General features: G+C 44.9%; 1 protein-coding gene across 4 annotated transcripts in view; it reads left to right on the top strand.

Moving 5' to 3' along the window:
* LOC118710225 (zinc finger protein 850-like) overlaps window positions 1-21,387 on the top strand; it is a 133,698-nt gene that overhangs the window by 32,226 nt on the left and 80,085 nt on the right. The window contains exons 1-4 of one of the 4 annotated variants that reach the window (XM_045575944.1): window positions 620-888; window positions 1,742-1,868; window positions 8,516-9,841; window positions 10,610-10,617. The exons of 1 other annotated variant lie outside the window; for it this stretch is intronic. In XM_045575944.1, the coding sequence (XP_045431900.1) occupies window positions 703-888; window positions 1,742-1,868; window positions 8,516-9,841; window positions 10,610-10,617 (1,647 nt within the window). In that variant the 5' untranslated portion in view covers window positions 620-702. Of the gene's footprint in view, window positions 1-603; window positions 889-1,741; window positions 1,869-8,515; window positions 9,842-10,609; window positions 10,618-21,387 lie in introns of those variants that run through there. 2 more of the 4 variants (XM_045575943.1, XM_045575940.1) reach the window with 2 other exon arrangements.

Raw genomic sequence — 21,387 nt, 5'->3', positions numbered from 1 at the left:
GCATTTTAGTGAGAAAAGGGACCTGTAAGAAGCCACTGGCTCTGCTTCAGGGAGGCAGGTGCTTTGGGCACCCAGGTCTCATTGTGGTGCGCCCCATACCAAACTGCTGAAAATGTTAGTGTCAGAGAAATGAAGTCAGCCCCTCAAGTTTACACCACAGACAAGTGCTAGATTCAAGGAGCCGGGTTTTAACCATTATGTTCTCCAGCGTCAGACACAGTCTCTACCGCTGATGAGCAGCCCTCCCTGGAGCAGGCACAGGATGAGGACCAGGGTGGCTCAGCTGCAGCTCCTTCCATGGTTGCAGTTGTCATTCAGGAAAAGCAGGTCCTGAAGAAAGATATGCAAAACCAGCCATGCAGGTGCAGGACAAACAAACTTGCCCCCGACATCACCTCCCCTGAAGGCGCTAGAGGAGCCTGAGTATACTCGGTGTGTTCTTGGGCTATTTGGTCCTAAATTGAGTCAACAGAGTTATAAGGAACCCTGGCCTTGGAACAAAGAAACTACATTACCCACAAGGCTAGGCGTGGATTGCCACCAGTCTTAGCCAATGGGGCCTCAGAGAAGGCGTTTCCGTTTAGCCGCTTCGGTCGCGGCGGGATTTTGGCTCCTGTGGATTTTGCCTCAGGCTGTCAGGAGTTCCTAGTCCTGCCACCCCGTGGCAGAGGCTGGAGAGTGCTTTTACCCGCCTCACCGCCCATGGCGGGAGCCTCCCGTGGTGCTCACCGCTCACACGTGGGGTTGGAACTCGGAGTCACCGCCCGGACCCCCACCAGGGCCGGGACAGGCCCCGCCATTCCTGCCGCGGCTTCCACGCCCGCCGCCTCCGCCCCGCGCGGCCCACAGAGCGCGATGGCGGCGCCCGCGCTGAGGAGCTTCGCTGAGGTGAGTTCCTGTCCCCCAGGCCCCCCGCCTCCTCACCCCGCACCCCACAGCCCGTTGCGGGCCTGTCCCTCCTGCAGCTCCGTCCGCGGGGAGGACCGTGAGGAAGGCGGAGGGGAGGGAGGAGCGCGGTGGCTTCTGAGGACACAGCCAGTGCGGGGCGGAGAGGACAGGGGTGACCGGCCTCTGAGGTTCCCCTGAGGGTGTGGCTGTGAGGATTGGCGGGCAGATCAGAGGCTGCAGGGAGGCCGTCACAGCCTCATTGGGGCTTTCCCGGCTGTGGGGTCCCTCAGGGGCCTGGGGTGGTCCTGGACCCGCTGGAAGACAGGCTTCTCCACATGCCATGTGCCAAGTTCATGGGGGAGCCCAGCGAGACCCAGTGGCATTGGAGCAGGAAAGGGGCAGAGCTGAGGAAGTGAACCTGGGTCTGAAGATGGGAAGGGGATGAACATTACCCAGTGTGTGCACATCTGGAGGAGGTGTGAGCTGATTTAAAGGTGAAGAATAAGCCCAATGCTTGGCTTTGTCTGGGAGGCATGGTCTAGGAGACTGCAGTGGAATTACTTGGCATGAAGGCTGGGGCCTGGTAGGCATGGCCCAGACCTTAAATTATTTTGCTGTGTACCTTCCCCTCCCCCAGTCCTTCCCACCCAACCCAGCTGCACTGCTGAGGGCATCCCAGTGAGTAATGGGACTGTGATGAGAGAGCAGCCTGCACTGGCATTAGGGCCTGGTGTCCACACTAACCGGGTGCCCTGGAGGAGGCTGAGGGGGGTTTGGGGGGAAGGTGTGTCAGGAGTAGGAGTCAGGGTTCTCAGAGAGACAGCTCTGGTTTTAATTTTCTCCATTCTGACAGGTTGGCGTGACCTTGGAGGACATTGCCCTGTACTTCTCCAGGGATGAATGGAGCCTCCTTGATGAGGGTCAGAGACAGCTGTACCTGAATGTGATGCTGGAGAACTTTGAACTTGTATCCTCGCTAGGTAAGACCCTCACTCTCACCTGAATTGGGCTTTGCTATTTTCTCTTGTCCCATCTCCCAGGGTGTGCTGTGTCCTCCCATGTAGACTGTGGTTCTGCTGGATTTTCCAGTTTTCTGGGTAGTTCTGTCCTGGGGAGGCTGGCTCTGTTTCCTCTGCTCCCTTCTATTCCTGAAGTCCCAATTCTCCCCGTTGGACTACATTCACAGGGAAGAACTTGTGGTTGGTAGTGTTGCAAGAAGCTTAAAGGATTCCACCATGGTCAGTGAGGAAACCATTTCCTCTACAATCCTGTTTATTAATTGTATTTTTTGGTTAGAGGTCTTTTGAATACCTTGTATATTTTACATATTAGTATCTTTTTGTATGTGCTAAATTGTGCTTCTCCGATATTGCTCCCACAACCCCCCCTCTTTTAAAAAAAATCTATTTTATTGATATTTTACAGAGAGGAAGGGAGAGAGATAGAGAACTAGAAACATCAATGAGAGAGAAACATGGACCAGCTGCCTCTTGCATACCCCCTACTGGGGATGTGCCTGCAACCAATATACATGCCCTTGACTGGAATGGAACCCGGGACCTTTCAGTCCGCAGACCGATGCTCTACCACTGAGCCAAACAGTTTTGGCAACCGCCCCCCCCCTTTTTTTTAATATATTTTATTTATTTTTTTACAGAAAGGAAGGGAGAGCGATAAAGAGTTAAAAACATCGATGTGAGAGAATCATCGATCAGTTGCCCCCTGCACATCCCGCATTAGTGATGCACCAGCAACGGAGTCACATGCCCCTGACCGGAATCAAACCCGGGAACCTCCTGTTCGCAAGCCGACGCTCTATCTACTGAGCCAAACCAGTCTCAGTCATACACACACCCTTTTTTGTAAAGTCCATGTTTTGGGCAACACTACATTCAGCAGGTCTAGTGCCACCATATTTCTAGCAAGCTCAGATGTTTCCTACTAGTGCTTAGCAATAAAGTATTTTTTTAACTTTAAGATATGATTTTATTGAATATGTATGGGATTCACCTTTACATTTTATTACAAATATTTTGCAATACAAAAATTATATTTTGTAAAAAAAAGAAAGGCAGGTTGTTGGAAGGGCATTTCCTGCATAAAAATGAAGGCCATTCTCCAAGTATTACGACACAATACTATTGGAATCACTTCAATAAATATTTTTGCATAAACATGTACATGACCACTCACTCTGTATCAGCTTCCACAAGAACAAATGAATGCAGAAAACGGAGGTAATCCTCAAAGTAAGATGCATTAAAAAAAACAAGCCGAAACCGGTTTGGCTCAGTGGATGGAGCGTGCGCTTGCGGACTGAAGGGTCCCAAGATTCGATTCTGGTGAAGGGCATGTACCTTGGTTGCGGGCACATCCCCAGTGCGGGGGTGTGCATGAGGCAGCTGATTGATTATTCTCTCTCATTGATGTTTCTAGCTCTCTATCCCTCTCTCTTCCTCTCTGTAAAAAAATCAATAAACTATATTTAAAAAAAAAAAAAAAAAAAAAGAGAGAGAGCGAGAAACTGAATGTCCCCAAAATGTCTTTTTATGCATAAAATTTGGTCAATGACTATCATCAAGTGGTGGACATACACTTTCGCAAATGGAGAGCTAGTAGCCCTTGTAAATTAAAAAATCCACCAGCTGTGCCTTAAGAGCTCAAAACCACCTACACTGCCATTTCAAATGTATTGTGTGCATAGGGCAGGTGCAAAAGTAGGCTTATAGTTGTACGTAAGAAAAACCCAAGTTTCTTCTTGTATTCTTATTGATTTTTACAATTTAAAACCTTTTATTAAGTGAGAGAAGTGGAAGGAATTAGGATACGTGATATTATTTATTAATATTATTTTTCAAGTGAACAACTGTAAACCTACTTTCACTCCACCTGCATATTTCCTTAAGAAAAGTCACACATGGCTGAGACCGGTTTGGCTCAGTGGATAGAGCGTCGGCCTGTGGACTGAAAGGTCCCAGGTTCTATTCCTATCAAGGGTATGTACCTTGGTTGTGGGCACATCCCCAGTAGGGGTGGTGCAAGAGGGAGCTGACCGATGATTCTCTCTCATTGATGTTTCTAACTCTATCCCTCTCTTTTCCTCACTAAAAAATCAATATTTTTTTTTTTTTTAAAGAAAGAATAGTCACACATGGAAGGGAATAATAAGGCCTTATTTCTAGAGCAGTCTTAAAACAGGGTTCATATAGTCATATTTTATTTTTTATATTTTAAGATTTCATATTCTTCAACATCTCAGCCCTTACAATTATGCCTGGTACCTAAACCAATGTACAAAGAGCAACATCATGCGATTCCAGGTACAGTACCTGGTTATAGTCATACTAGAGGCCCGGTGCACGAAATTTGTCCACAGAACTCCCTCGGCTCAACCTGCACCGTCTACAATCTAGGAGCTCTCAGGGGATATCCTACTGATGGCTCAGGCCCGTTCCCATGGTTCTCTGCTCTCTGTGGGGCCTGGGGGTTTTCTCTACAGCCATGGAGATGAAGCCCTCATGCCCTGTGTCTGCTCTCTGCCTACCGCTGCCATGCGAAGGAGGCCCCAGTACCCTGCAGTGTGCTGTCTGCCAGGCCTGGGAGCTTCCCCGACACCGACACACTAAGGAAGTCCCCATGGCCTGTTGTCCTCATTCTGTCTGTGGGGCCTGAGGGTGTTCCGGCTACCACCTTGCTAAGGAAGCCCCCAATCCCTGCTGTCCGGGCTCTGTCTACTGTGTCTGGGGGCAGATCCAGCTTCGCCACTTGGTCTGCGCGAATCCCCATGGGGCTGACGGGGGCCCAGACACTGCAGCACTGGTGGAGCAGGAAGGCTGAATCTGCCCCCTTCTCTGGTGGATCCAGACTAGATGCTGGTTACCTCAAGCCTGTCCCGATTCTGTCTGCCTGCCTGCTTGGCCTGCTAGAGTCTGAGGGGCCCAGACTCTGAAGCAGTGGTGGATCAGGAAGGCTGGATCTGCCCCCTCGGGTGGACAGGCCCAAACACTCCAGCAGTGGGGCTGAGGGGACTGGGTGCTGCCATCTTGTGGCTATGGGGGCCACCATTTTGTTGCAGAGTGATGGTTAATTTGTATATTACTCTTTTATTAGGTAGGATGACCTACCATCTGGAGAACTGACTGAGTATAGTTTCTGAACCACGCCAGTTAAAGACCTGTCAAAATACAACCCCATCTTGTGAGCCTAGGATCTTGGGAGTGTTAGTATTATATATGTGCTTGAAGCATAATTCTTCAGAGTAGTTCTTCAGTGAAGCATTGAACGATACTGTCAGCCTGGGCTTGTTAGCGTGGCAATCTTAAATTCTAAAATTACGATGTTTATTTATTGACTCTCATTGCTATTTTTGTGATGGTGTTGAAGGCTCTGTAGACAAGCAACTAACGTGGATTAGTATTTGTAAAATGATAGTCTTTTTTAAAAACAAAAACATTTTTTTAATATATTTTATTGATATTTTTACAGAGAGGAAGAGAGAGGGATAGAGAGTTAGAAACATTGATGAGAGAGAATCATTCATCAGCTGCCTCTTGCACACCCCCTACTGGGGATGTGCCCACAACCAATGTACATGCTCTTGACCAGAATTGAACCCAGGACCTTTCAGTCTGCAGGCTGACGCTCTATCTACTGAGCCAAACCGGTTTCGGCGTAAAATGATAAAGTCTTGACCAAGATTTTTTTTTTTTTTTTTAAGATTCTTCAAGTATCTATAAGCCTCCGGTCAAAGCAATAAAATATATATATATATATATATATATATATATATATATATATATATATATATATATTGATATTGATATTTTTACAGAGAGGAATAGAGAGTTAGAAACATCGATGTGAGAAACATCAATTAGCTGCCTCTTGCAAACCTCTTACTGTGGGGATATACTCACAACCAAGGTACATGCCCTTGACCGGAATCGAATCTGGGATCTTTCAGTTCACAGGCTGACTCTCTACCCACTGAGCCAAACCACTAGGGCTCTGACCCTTCTTTAAGACTGTAGCTATCTTGAAATATGTTTGTTCACCCAGTCTTTCTACTTATTCTTTCTATGCAGTTCTCTTTACTTGGTGTGCTGCATTACTGTATGTCTTCATCGTACTCTTATTCCCATTTCCTCTGGGGTTTTTGTTCATGGATAGATTTCTACTTCCTCCGAAATGGGGGAAGATGCTCATATCTCTGATTCTGTCATCTTTCTAATGTCACTCACATAGGTCCTTTGCCTGAGATCTCATCTTTGCTGTGCTGTTGTACCACAGTGTTGACCATCCCATCTTTTCAATGTTTCTTTTACGATTTTTTTTTAATATATTTTATTGATTTTGTACAGAGAGGAAGGGAGAGAGATAGAGAGTTAGAAAAATCGATGAGAGAGAGTCATCAATCAGCTGCCTCTTGCACACTCCCTACTGGGGATATGCCCGCAACCAAGGCACATGCCCCTGACCAGAATTGAACCCGGGACCCTTCAGTCCCCAAGCCGACCCCCTATCCATTGAGCCACACCGGTTTCGGCTCTTTTACAATTTTTATTATTAACCCCATGCAATGGCTAAACTGAGAATTAAGTGGAAGAATCATTTCTACATCACAGTAGAAACATGACTTTATGAATGACATAGTGGACACACAGGTGGTCTTGCTTGAGTAAAAAGCTGTTGGGGATGTTTTTCTACTAGACATTAGTACATTCATACCTACAAACCTATTTGGTTCAACAGTATTTTGTCACCATTATCCATTCCCAGTTCTGCTTGTTCTTGGTTATTGTTGACACTTTGCCAACGACTCAATTCTAATAGTGATAATTCTCCTCGGATTCCCAGGACATGGATAACCTAACCTCTCTAAACTTTGCACCTCTACCTCTTTCATTGGTCTCTCTTTAGTGCCCTCCACCATTTGTCCATGCCTGCAGAACCTTAGAGTGCACACCTATTATTGTATTGAGGAAGAACATAATGTGCTCTAATATTGGGTCGGCAAGTAAGTAATTGCGGATTTTTTAAAGAAAATCAAAGACAATTTTTTCATGGAACTAAATAACTTTATTCTGTAATGTATTGCCCATTTTGATCAATGACCTTTTGCCATCTTTCAGGCAGCATCATAATCCCACGTTCAAAAAACTTCTGGTTTTTATTAGCAAAAAACTGAATCAGGTACGATTTGACATCATCATCATTATTGAAATTTTTACCATTCAAGGAGTTTTGTAAAGATCGAAACAAAAAGTAATCAGATGGTGCAAGGTCAGGACTATATGGTGGATGTGGCAAAACATCCCAACCAAGCTCCATTAATTTTTGCCTAGTGACCAAAGATGTGTGTGGCCTTGCATTGTCATGATGGAATACAACACCTTTTTGATTTGTCAATTTGGGCCGCTTTTCTTCAACTGCATTGTTTAATTTCATTAGTTGTTCAATGTAGACATCAGAATTGATCGTTCGGTTGGGTGGTAAGAGTTCAAAGTAGACAATTCCTTTGTAATCCCACCAAACTGATAACAAAACCTCCTTTTGATGAATATCAGCTTTTGATGTTGTTTGAGTTGGTTCACCTGGCCTGCTCCATGATCTTTTCCGCTTGATATTGTTGTAAACAACCCATTTTTCATCGCCAGTTATCAGTCGTTTTAAAAATGGATCATTTTCATTACGTTTCTTTAGCAAATCGCAGCTGCTAATGCGTTGCGTTAACTGTGATTCTTTCAGTTCGTGAGGAACCCATGTATCGAGTTTTTGAACATAGCCAAGTTGTTTTAAGTGATTTTCAATGCATGTATGTGATACATGAAGCTTCTCTGCAATCTCACGTGTTGTACTGTGACAGTCCGAATTGATTATTGCTTTGATTAGGGCGTCATCAACTTCAACTGGACAACAGGAGCATTTTTCATCTTTGAGTGAAAAATCACCAGAACGAAATTTGGCAAACCAATTTTGACACTGCCGTTCTTTTAAGGCTTCGTCACCATAAACAGCACATAACTTTTTATGAGCTTGCGATGCGTTTTTCCCTTTGTGGAAATAAAAAATCAAAATATGACGAAAATGTTCCTTTTGATTTTCCATTTTTCAACGAACGCCAAACGAAAACTACAAAACAGATCAAAAAACTTTTTTTACTGATTAACAGCTGAATAGCCAACTATCAAATAACAAAATGTGTTTTACATTTTTACTACGTCTACAAACCTAAAAATTCAACTGAAGCCATATATGTGTGAAACCCGCAATTACTTACTTGCCGACCCAATAGAATTGATTTCTTTTGGTTTGAGCACATTCAAATTATTCTACACAGACTCACTTCACCAGCTGAAAGGGGCTAAAGGAAGCCATTTGTGGAGGAACAACTAGCAGATCCTTCCTCTCTTCTTTGTATCCCATGCTATGCTTCTGTCCCTCACTTGGTGAGATTCTCACCATTGGGGCCAAGACATGGTATAATAGCCATTTCATCCGAGTCTAACTTTTCTTTAAAATAATCCTATGGAATTATGCCTAGTCAGGGACAGATAAGCACTTGTGGTGAAGTTATTCTGATATCGAAAGGTCAACATGCCCTTCACCAGCATTTCCTTTTCTTTAGGTTGCTGCTGTGGAGCAGAGAATGTGGAGGTACCGACTGAACAGAAGGTTTCTGTAAGAGTGTCACAGGCAAGGAATCCCAAGGTAGCCTTGTCTTCCCAGAAGAGCCACCCCTGTGAGAATTGTGGGCTAGTGTTGGGAAATATTTTCCACATGATGGAGCTACAGGGAACACAACACAGACAGATACTGTTGAGCTGTGGGGCATGTGCAAAACGGTTTTACTTCAGTGCGAAATTTCACCAACAGCATGTGAGAGAGAAGACTTTCATTAGAGGTGTGGACAGGATCTTACTTAGAGACAGCTCCAATTTAAATGTGTCCCAGAATCAATTCGCATATGGGGAGGTTGAGCCAGGTGTCCTTACTGGACATCTCCACCTAAGGGCTACTCAGACCAGAGACAGTCCAAATCCGATTACAATGCATGGGATGACATTTCAAAGGAGAACAAATTATTACACCAGAAACGAATGTAAGACAGATATCAGTTGCAACCACATGTTCGTTCATGGAAAGGATATGCATACTGAAAGTCAGTGTTTTGAATGCTGTGAATATGGAAAACATTTCAGCAAATTTTCTAGCTTTCAACAGAAAGGTCACATTGGAGAAAAGCCTTATGAGTGCAGTGAATGTGGAAAAGCTTTTACCAGTAGTAATGGCCTCCATTATCATCTGAAAGTTCACACTGGAGAAAGACCTTATGAGTGCAGTGAATGTGGGAAGTCTTTTCTGAGGAGCACTGACCTTCGTCGTCATCAGAGAGTTCACACTGGAGAAAGGCCACATAAATGCAGTGAGTGTGGAAAATCGTTTACCACTAGCAGTGAACTTCATTGTCATCAGAGAATTCACACTGGAGAAAAGCCTTATAAATGCAGAGAATGTAGGAAATCTTTTAGCAGTAGCACTGGCCTTCATTGTCATCAGAAAATTCACACTGGAGAAAAGCCTTATAAATGCAATGAGTGTGGAAAATCGTTTACCAGTGCACGTAGTCTCCATTACGATCAGTGTGTTCACACTGGAGAAAAGCCTTATAAATGCAGTGACTGTGGAAAATCTTTTATCACGACCTCACACCTTCATCGTCATCAGAGAGTTCACAGGGGAGAAAAGCTTTATAAATGCAGCGAATGTGGGAAATCTTTTACCTGGAGCACTGCCCTTCTGCGTCATCAGAGAGCTCATACTGGAGAAAAGCCTTATAAATGCAGTGAATGTGGGAAAGCTTTTATCACTAGCAGTGAGCTTATTCGTCATCAGAGATTTCACACTGGAGAAAAGCCTTATAAATGCAGTGAATGTGGGAAATTATTTACCAGTTGGAGTAGCCTCCGTTATCATCAGTGTTCTCACACTGGAGAAAAGCCTTATAAATGTAGTGAATGTGAAAAATCTTTTAAAAGTAGCAATTGTCTACAGTATCATTGGAGAGTTCACACTGGAGAAAACCTTTATGGGTGCAAATAGCATGAGATTTGTCTCAGCCAAATTTCTAAATTTGCACTGCACATATGAGTCCAAATGTGAGTAATTATTTAGATGTGTAGGAAACATATCTCATACATGTAATCACCTACATTAGGTAAAGTCCCCATAAGCATTTTTGTTATTTGTTTTTATGTTGGAACCATGTATCTATATTTTACTTTATAACATACAAAGACATGTTGCCAGATCTACACTGAAGTGGCCAAATTATTATGATCTCTGAACGCATCATAATCTGGCCACTCAGTGTATATCCTATATAATAAATGGCTAATATGTAAATTTTCCTTCGACTAGGAGTTTGACTAGCAGATAAGCGAGCCAACTGCCCATATCCCCTCCTCCTGGCCAGGCTGGCCACTCATACACGAATTCATTTACTGGGCCTCTTAATATATAATACATATATATACACATACACACACACACACACACACACACACTCATTGAATGGCCCAATTATGCATTCAGAGATCATAATAATATGGCCACTCAGTGTATGTCACTGCATATTTCTGTTGCTGAAGGTATTTCACCTGAACCGCCTATAAAGCCCCTACAGATGGTATGGATCACCTTCCTCTTGTGCCCAGGGAAGCTAACTCTGTTGAGTAGTTTGTTGAATCAACTTCAGAACACCTGAGCCCTTAGTTTTTAATTTTCCCTCTGGCACATAGGACTTAGTATTGGCCCAGAAAACATAGTATTGTAGAGCTAGTGCCATTCTCAAGAGCACATTTTCCCTAGATGCCAGTGATGAGTTTATTGAGTGCCTCAGTGATCAATACAAGAACTGCCAGTCTCATGTCTCTTTGGTTTGTAAAATAATGAAGGCTTTTCCCTAAGACTTTTTAAACCTTCTGTTTGCTGCTTACTTGTGAGTTAGCTTATAAGGAGATCTGGGCTCTACTAGTATGATGAGCTGAAAAACATAAGGGGTCTCAAACATATTTTGTCTTAGAGGGAACAGTATGGTGCAGAAATTTCCCCAGCAGTTTTTGCCAGTTTTTCATTGCTGCCCATATTTTCCTAGGAAACACATTGGACACTCTAGTCCTCTGTGAAGATGGATGCTTTGAGACACAGAGATCACTCCAAAGAGCAGGTTGCTATGACAACCTCAAGTATATTTTTTAGCAGTGTGAGTTTTTTTCTTGTTTTTCCGGGGATGTCCATGCACTTGAATCTCTTGCCCAGGTATTGCAGAGTGCCATGAGACCTACATCCTATAATTCCATGGGTGATTGTCACTGGTTGGAGGACAATAGAAGTTAGGGGATATCATTTCACTACAGAAACACTGACCTAATGAGTTTTTCTGGGGACTGCAGCCCATCAGATGGAATGGTCCTCATCTAAACGTGCATCCAGCCAAGGCCGGTTTGGCTCAATGGATGGAGCGTCGGCTTGGGGACTGAAGGGTCCCGGGATCGGTTCTGGTCAGGGGCATGTGCCTTGGTTGTGGGCGTGTCCCCGGGGGGGGTGTGCGGGAGGCAGCTGATCGATGACTCTCTCTCATCGAGTTTCTAGCTCTCCCCTTCCTCTCTGTACAAAATCAATAAAATATATATTTAAATAAATAAATAAATAAATGTGTATCCAGGAACGCTTCTGAGGAGAAGTCAACAGAAACGGTGTGTACCAGTACACATATCTGCAGGCATGTTTATCTTCGGTGGACACAGTTATTGTCATTGATTATAATCAAGAGGTTTTGTGACTTCCTGTATCTTCTCAGATGTTCCCATCAGAGCCATCAGTGCCTTGGCAAAAATACAAAGACGAAGCAAAAGGTGTTTGCAGTCTAGCGATGTGGCTTTTGTGACCCAGCCAGCATTCTTGTTGGTTTGGGTGAAAGTTCTTCATTGTTTGCTACATTTCTGTCACTGATGCAAGGCTCTCGCCCAGAGTGCATAAGAAGGTGGATTGGATATAGATTTGCCAGAATAGTTGAACATACACATTTTCAAATTTTGAATCATTTTTAAAAAGATACAATGAGTAAAGTATAGGTTAGGTATACCGTTTCATAAATCATGGTATGTTCGTGAAACTGAAACCATCATTCTACTCAACCAGAGGCCTGGTGCACAGTTTTGCGCACTGGTGAGGTCCCTCGGTGTGGCCTGAGCAGATTGATCTGAAACTGGTCTCCAACATCTCTCAAGTACCATGCGGGAGGTGGCCAGGGAGAAGCTTGAGCCAGGGTCAAGTGCCCTGATGCTCCCACTCATCCCGGTCCCACTACTCCTGCCACTGGCGCTTGGTAGCTTTGGTGCTACACCACTGTGGTCTCTGCACACCCATTCTAGGGTGATCCTGGCACGCCCATGACGGAGAAGCAGCACTCTCATTCCTGGACAGAATGAGGTACAGGCCTGTAGGGGGAGAGACCCCGGGAGATGCTTGCACCTTCTCAGCTGCGCTTGCCAGCTGGGAGCCTGGCATCTAGCCCCATAGGTAAGCTGAGCTGCACGCCTGCTTTGGGAACTCACTGACCACCAGGGAGCAGCTCCTGCACTGAGCGTCTGCCCTTGGTGGTTGCTGCATATCATGGTGACCAGTAGCTTAGGCTTTTATATACATAGACTAGAGGCACGTTGCACGATATTCATGCAAGAATAGGCCTTTCTTTTGGCTTCACTCCCGGCTGCACAGGAGCCTGTAAGTCCTTGCTCCTGGCCGGAGGACCACTTCTATAGCTCTCTCTGCTGCCCTCCCCCGTCATAGCAGGCGTCCTGGCCACGCTGCGCCTGCATACCCTCAGCCTGGCCTGTGCCCTCTTGCTTGTCGGTACCCCTGGAGGGTCCTTAGTGCTGCCATGGAGGTGGGAGAGGCATCCACCACTGCCACTGTGCTCATCAGCCCTGAGCCCAGCTTCTAGCCGAGTAGTGCTCCCTCTGTGGGAGCACACTGAATATCAGGGGGGCAGCTCCTGCAATGAGCATCTGCCCCCTGGTGGTCAGTGCACATCAGAGCAACCAGTCATTCTGCTGTTTGATCAATTTGCATATTATGGTTTTAGTATATAAGACAAGAGGCCTACTGCACAAAATTCATGCATGGATAGGGTCCCTATGCCTGGCCAGCAATCAGGGTCAATTGGGGCCTTCTTGCTGGCTGCCAGCTCCTGGTGTTCAGTACACCTCATAGTGAGTGATTGAACTTCTGATCTCCTGGTCGAACTCTAGAGAGGACATTTTGCATATTAGCTTTTTATTTTTTAAAAATATATATTTTATTGATTTTTTAGAGAGAGTAAAGGAAAGGGATAGAGAGTTAGGAACATCAATAAGAGAGAAACATCAATCAGTTGCCTCCTGCACATCTTCTATTGAGGATGTGCATGCAACCAAGGTACATGCCCTTTTTTTTTTTTAATTATAATTGTTTATTTTATTTTTTCTTTCTTTTTTTTTTATTAAGGTATTATATGTGTACATATCTTACCAATTCCCACCCCCACTCCTATACATGCCCTCCCTCCCCAGAGTTTTGTGTCCATTTGATATGCTTATATACATGCATACAAGTCCTTCGGTTGATCTCTTATCTCCCCCAGATCTCCCTACCATCCTCACTGTAATTTGACAGTCTGTTTGTCGCTTCACTGTCTCTATATCTATCTTTTTGTTCATCAGTTTATAATGTTCCTTATTATCCATAAATGAGTGTGATCATGTGCTGTTTTTCTTTCATTGACTGGTTTATTTCACTCAGCATAATGTTCTCCAATTTCAGGTTGCTGCAAATAAGAATTCCTTTATGGCAGCATAGTATTCCATTGTGTAGATGTACCATAGTTTTTTGATCCAATCATCTGCTGATGGGCACCTAGGCTGTTTCCAAATCCTAGCTATTGTAAATTGTGCTGCTATGAACATAGAGGTGCATATATCCTTTTTGATTGGTGTTTCTGGTTTCTTAAGATATATTCCTAGGAGTGGGATTACTGGGTCGAATGGGAGTTCCATTTTCAGTTTTTTGAGGAAACTCCATACTGTTCTCCACAGTGGTTGCACCAGTCTGCATTCCCACCAGCAGTGCACAAAGGTTCCTTTTTCTCCGCATCCTAGCCAGCAGATTTGTTGATGATAGCCATTCTGATAGGTGTAAGATCAAGGTACATGCCCTTGACCAGAATTGAACCTGGGGCCCTTGAGTTTGCAGGCCAACACTCTATTCACTGAGCCAAACTGTGTTAGGGCAGCCTTTTACATATATAGATATTCTGTCATTTTGTCATTCTACCTCACTTTTGTTTGATTGTGTTTTTTCTAAGAATTTATGGTGAACCGTTTCTCAGAAGTGTATTTGTTGAGTCTGTATCTTTGTTAAAACATCTTACCATAGCCGAAACCGGTTTGGATCAGTGGATAGAGCGTCAACCTGCGGATTGAAGGGTCCCAGGTTCGATTCTGGTCAAGGGCATGTACCTTGGTTGTGGGCACATCCCCAGTAGGGGGTGTGCAAGAGTTAGCTGACCGATGATTCTCTCTCATCAATGTTTCTAACTATCTCTCTTCCTCTCTGTAAAAAAATCAATAAAATATATTTTTTTAAAAATCTTACCATAGCTCTGGCTCGTTTGGCACAGTGGATGTAGCATTGGCCTACGGACTGGTGGGGGTCCCAGGTTTGATTTCGGTCAAGTGCATGTACCTCAGTTGCGGGCACATCCCCAGTGGGGTGTGTGCAAAAGGCAGCTGATCGATGTTTCTCTCTCATTGATGTTTCTAAATCTCCTTCTTTCTTCCTCTCTGTTAAAAAAAAATCAATTAAAAATGTATTTTTGAAAAATCTTACTATATATTCTGCCTCAAGTGTTATGAGTTTGGCCATTTTCTTCAACAAAAACACAATGGAACGACAAAGATGGATGTTGGAATTTCAGGCATTTTGTGCCTTTTTCACTTTTTTTTTTTTTTTTAAATATATGTTTTATTGATTTTTCACAGAGAGGAAGAGAGAGAGGGATAGAGAGTTAGAAACATCGATGAGAGAGAATCATCGATCAGCTGCCTCTTGCACACCCCCTACTCGGGATGTGCCCGCAACCAAGGTATATGCCCTTGACCGGAATCGAACCCGGGACCTTTCAGTCCTCAGGCCGACGCTCTATCCACTGAGCCAAACCGGTCCCGGCCTTTTTCACTTTTTGAAGTAAACATTTTTATGTATTGGAATATGTTTTAATATTTCTTACTTTTTTATATTTTAATTGATTTAAAAAAAATATTTATTAGTTTTTTACAGAGAGGAAGGGAGGGGTAGAAACATCGGTCAGCTGCCTCCTGCATACCCCCACTGTGATGTACCCACAACCAAGGTACATGTTCTTGACCTGAATCTAACCCGGGACCCCTCAGTCCGCAGACCGACACTATCCACTGAGCCAAACTGGTCACTTCTTAATTAATTTTTTTAAATATATATTTTATTGATTTTATACAGAGAGGGAGGGAGAGAGATAGTTAGGAACATCGATGAGAGAGAGTCATCAATCAGCTGCCTCTTGCACATCCCCTACTGGGGATATGCCTGCAACCAAGGCACATGCCCTTGACCGGAATCGAACACGGTACCCTTCAGTCCCCAAGCCGACGCTCTATCCATTGAGCCAAACTGGTCCCGGCTAATTTTAAAAACATTTTTATTGATATCATAGAGCCAGAAAGAGGTATTGAGAGATAGAAACATGAACGTTGAGAGCCTAGTGGCGTGGCTTAGTGGTTCCACATGGACCTGTGCACCAGGAGATCATGGTTCCATTCACAGGGAACATGCCTGCACCCCAGGCTAGTGGTCCAGTGTGGGGCATCCAGGGGTCAGCTAATCAATGATTCTCATCATGGATATTTCTCTCTCTTTCTCTCCTGGCAACTCCTGCCTCTCCCTGCAAAGACATTCACAGGCCGGCACTTTTCACTTCCCCGATGCCCACAAACACCTATGCCTTTGGGTGCATTGTAGGAAGATATGGGAACTGTAAAAAGCCACTGATGGGCGCTCAGGTCTCCTTGTGGGGGCCCCATCTGGGAATCTCCAGCAGACTCGCCAGAACCCCCTGACTCTCAGTGGGATGACTGAGTTGTACTGATGATTGATGGCACTTCCTTTGGCCTTCCAAGTTCAATGAGAGTCACTAAGTGAGTACTTGATACCAGGATTTCAGGCATACATTTTTTAGTATATTCTCTCTCTCTTTTTTTTTTTAATATAATTTATTGATTTTTTACAGAGAGGAAGGAAGAGAGATAGAGAGCTAGAAACATCGATGAGAGAGAAACATAGACCAGCTGCCTCTTGCACACCCCCTACTGAGGATGTGCCCGCAACCAACGTACATGCCCCTGACCGGAATCGAACCTGGGACCTTTCAGTCCGCAGACCGAAGCTCTACCACTGAGCCAAACCGGTTTCGGCAGTATATTTTCTCTTAATTCTCACATCAATCTCTCCAAGTGAAAGCTCCTATCAATTGCTAAAACAATCCGTATCAGAGAAATGAAGTCAGCTCCCCAAGTTTATGCCACAGACAAGTGTGAGATTCAAGGGGCCAGATTTTAACCATTATTTTCTCCAGCGCCAGACACAGTCTCTACCACTGATGAGCAGCCCTCCCTGGAGCAGGTACAGGGTGAGGACCAGGGTGCCTCAGCTGCAGCTCCTCTTTCCATGGTTGCAGTTGTGCGTTTCCTCCTGTTCCCTTTACATCTCAGAGCTCTGACCCTTGGCCTCCCCGTGTTCAGGGGAACGCCATCATTTCTTAGCTACAGTGGTTTCTCCAGGGCAGTGGTCGGCAAACCGAGGCTCTCGAGCCACATGCAGGTCTGTGACCCCTTGAGATTTTAGCAAAGGCCAGCTTCGGAGTGCCCTAATTAAGTTAATAACAATGTATGTACCTTTATAGTTTAAGTTTTAAAAATTTGGCTCTCAAAAGAAATTTCAATCGTCGTTCTGTTGATATTTGGCTCTGTTGACTAATGAGTTTGCTGACCACTGCTCCAGGGCAACCTTCTCTCAGAGTGACCTGCTATTTGTCTGCCTTCCCCTTGTTCACAACACAGAATTTGACCCCCAGGAGACCTCGGTAAATTGGGCTCGAGTCTCTGCACCTGCGCTCACATATTGGGTGTCTGTGACCCCATTCACTGTCATGGATTTTGTGTCTCAATTTGAACCTTCAAATGCTGATCCTATGTGGCACTGACATTCACCCTGTAGGAGAGCTGGCAATGGACATGAATTCTGGGACCTAATTTTTGGAAGTGATGCTGGAGTCCTACATGATCCTGGTCTCATTGGATGGGTGCTAACCGCTTCTTCATGCATAGGACCCTCGGCCCATGTGACTCTGTCCTCTATATCCCTACTGGCTGAATGAGACAATGGCTCTCACCATGTTTTCCCTGCAGCCCGGATCATGTTCTGGATTCACATCCTTCTTCCCACTCTCCTGTGTCTGCACCATGGAGTTTGGGTTGGAACAAAATGCTTATGAATACAGGCCCTCCCCGCAGTCCACAGCGCACTGGGCCACGAGGGAGGTGCTTAGTGTGCTTTTCCTGACACTCTACCCTAACTGACTCTCCACACCCATTTTCTGGTGAAGGTGGTTTTTGAGGTGAAGGTGTTTGCCATTTGGGCCAGTTACTCCATTTTTCTGAGTCGTTTCCATGTATATGGAGGTATACATGTTAATAACTTTTGGGTTGTTTTCTCTCATTAATCCATATTTATTTAATTATTAGGCCAGTCAAAGAACCTGGAAAAGAAGAAGGAAATATTATTTTGCTTCTACAATGTCATTTCCCTCATTTTCACCCATTTAACTCCTAAGAATAAAAGAATCCTTTTAGGGTCTGTGCCATGATGCGGGCTGTGGAAGAATTCACACCTAGAAGAAGAGATGCAGCCGAAACCGGTTTGGCTCAATGGATAGAGCGTCGGCCTGCGGACTGAAAGGTCCTGGGTTTGATTCTGGTCAAGGGCATGTACCTTGGTTGTGGGCACATACCCAGTACGGGGTATGCAAGAGGAAGCTGATCGATGATTTTCTCTCATTGATGTTTCTAACTCTCTATCCCTCTCTGTTCCTCTCTGTAAAAAAAAAAAAAATCAATAGCCGAAGCCGGTTTGGCTCAGTGGTAGAGTGTCGGTCTGCAGACTGAAAGGTCCCGGGTTCGATTCTGGTCAAGGGCATGTACTTTGGTTGCGGGCACATCCCCTGTAGGAGGTATGCAAGAGGCAGCTGGTCGATGTTTCTCTCTCATCGACGTTTCTAGCTCTCTCTCTCCCTTTCTCTCTGTTAAAAGCCAATAAAATATATATTTTTAAAAATCAATAAAAATATATTTTTTTAAAAAAAGAAGAAGAGATGCAGAGGGAAAGTTTACTTTCCAAGAGAGGAAAGGGCCAAGAGTTGCTAGTCAGTACAGGGTAGGGAGGAAAGGATGGCTCCTGCTTTCCAGCAGTGGCTGTAGCTAAGGGACAAAGAATGGAGGGGCCTTGGGCTGTGCTGAAGGTGGGTAGATATGAGGAGCTTTTTTTTTTTTTTTAAGCATATCTTATTGATTTTCCACAGAAAGGAAAGGAGAGGGATAGAGAGTTAGAAACATTGATGAGAGAGAAACATAGAGATCAGCTGCCTCCTGCATGCCCCCCAGTGGGGATGTGCCCACCACCAAGGCACATGCCCCTGACCAGAATCGAACCTCCGACTTTCAGTCTCTACCCATTGAGCCAAATCAGTTAGGACGAGGAGTGACTTTTTTTTTTTTCTTTTTTAATATATTTTGATTTTTCACAGAGAGGAAGAGAAAGGGATAGAGAGTTAGAAACATCGATGTGAGAGAAACATCGGCAGCTGCCTCTTGCACACCCCCTACTGGGGATGTGCCCGCAACTAAAGTACATGCCCTTGACCAGAATCGAACCTGGGACCTTTCAGTCTGCAGGCTGACGCTCTATCCCTGAGCCAAACCGGTTTTGGCAGGAGTGGCTTTAAGTTACTGTTTCTTTGCTTTCCAGGAGAGTCTGGCAAATGTCCTAGGGAGGTGTCATTATTTTTCTCAAGACTGTAAATTATGCTTAGAGCAAAAGTTATGAAGGGTTCCAAAGAGTCTCGTTTGAGGGGGTGATGGGAAAGAAACTTTCTACTAACTAGAGACCACTCGGTGCAGATTATCCCTGAGGTGTGACAGCAGCAGGCAGGAGGGGTATACAAGAATGTAGCCTTGAGAGTACGGTAGCTTATCTTGTTCTGCAGTTTGAACAGAGCAGGTGTTTGAATCAGAGGAGCCAACAATCTTGGGGTTTAATTAGCAGGTGCTTCTCATAAATTTTGGAAGGTCACAGAAAAGAAACAGTAAGACCTTTCTCCTTGTCCTTACAAATACCTGATCACATTTAGAACCCAAGGCTTTATTGACCTGAAGAGTGACTACTACTAAGAGATCAAATAAAAAGACATCAGCTGAAACCGGTTTGGCTCAGTGGATAGAGTGTCGGCCTGCGGACTGGAAGGTCCCGGGTTTGATTCCGGTCAGGGGCACACGCCTTGGTTGCAAGCACATCCCCGGTGGGGGTGTGCAGGAGGCGGTTGTTCGATGACTCTCTCTCATTGACATTTCTAACTATCCCTCTCAATTCCTCTCTGTGTAAAATCAATAAAATATATTAAAAAAAGAAAAAAAAAGACAAGACATCAGCGCCCTAACCAGTTTGGTTCAGTGGATAGAGCTTCGGCCTGCAGCCTCTGGGGTTCTGGGTTCAATTCCGGTCAGGGGAGTGTGCCTTGGTTGTGAGCACATTCCTGGTGGACGTGTGCAGGAGGCCACTGGTTGATGTTTCTCATCGATGTTTCTAGCACTCCCCATCCCTTCCTCTCTGTAAAAAATCAATAAAATACATATATTTAAAAAAAAAAAAGACATCAGCAATACTGTGGGCATTGTGTTCAGAAGGATGTCAGCAATAGGTCCCAGAGGAAGGAAACTACTCATTGGATTTTCTTCTCAACCCACCGGTTCTAACTCCCAGTACGGACAAAAACGATGGCACAAACTATACCTGTCAAGCTGAGGGAGCTTGGCATAGCATGGCAATCTTACAAACTCAGAGGCCAAAAGCTTCCATATAGGATGGTTTGAAATGAAAACTTTGTAAGTTGAAGCAATAGTAATGTCCTGGCCTTGGTTTTATTTTTTTGTTGTTACTTTTTTGCAAAGGGCTATCTTTACCTTATTGAGCCTATCTATTGTATTTTTGCATCTAGGATAACATACTTTGGGATTTTCGGGGAAATTTTATCTGAATTTCAGAGAAAATCCACTAAGCAAAACTGGTTAGGGCCAGAGCCCTTTTGAATATAAGCCCTCATCGCAGTGCACAGCACGCTGGGCCACAACTGAGGTCCTCACTGTGCTAGGGTTCCTTTTTTTCCACATCTTCCCCAGCACTCATCATTTGTTGATGGTAGCCATTCTGACAGATGGTAGCCATTCTAATTGTTGGGTTAATTTGCATCTCTCTGATGATCAGTCACTTTGAGCATTCCCCCCCCCCCCACATGTCTCTTGGCCATCTTATCCACACTGCAGCCCAGGCAGAGCTGACACTTTAACTGGCCCCAGAAGAAAATGCTTTTAAATATTGATGTCTCTTTTGAGACATGAACTTTGCAAAATGGAGGCAGGTTAGATTAGTTAGTCACTTAAGCAACCTCTGCAAGCTACAGTTGGCCTGAAGGAGACAGATGCCTAATGGCCTTTAAATGAAGACACAATGCCTGTTCATTCAGAAAAAAGCAGGTTCTGAAGAAAGATAAGCAAAACCAGCAGCTAAAGGAAGCCAGGCACGTCCCCCTGAAACAAACTTGCCCTAGAAATCACCTCCCCTGAAGGTGCTGGAGGGCTCTGATTATACTTGGTGTGTTCTCAGGCTATTTGCCCTCAAAACCAATCGCAGTCAGCTGAGCAAATATACAAGATCCTGGCCATGCGCGTAGGAACTACATTACCCACAAGGCCGGGCGTGGAATGCCACCAGGCTGCGCCAATGGGAGTTCAGAAAAGGCGTTTCCGGTTTTCAAGTTTTGGAGGGCGGAACTTGTAGTTTTTTCTCCATTTTTAACCTAAGCGGTGGGTATTTCCTGGTCACGGAGTCCAGTGGAGAAGGTGGACAGTGGTGTCCCCGCCTCACAGCCCACGGCGGCAGCCTCCCGTGGTGCTCAGCGCTCACACCTGGGATTGAAGCTCGGAGTCACCGCCCGGACCCCCGCCAGGGCCGGGGCAGGCCCCGCCATTCCTGCCGCGGCTTCTGCACCGGCCCCGCTGGGACTACGAGCGCGATGGCGGAGCCGGTGCTGAGTCG

Source organism: Pipistrellus kuhlii, unplaced genomic scaffold, assembly GCF_014108245.1.
Source record: "Pipistrellus kuhlii isolate mPipKuh1 unplaced genomic scaffold, mPipKuh1.p scaffold_m20_p_71, whole genome shotgun sequence".
Classification (NCBI taxonomy): Eukaryota; Metazoa; Chordata; class Mammalia; order Chiroptera; family Vespertilionidae; genus Pipistrellus; species Pipistrellus kuhlii.
This window is presented reverse-complemented; position numbering and strand designations above follow the sequence as displayed.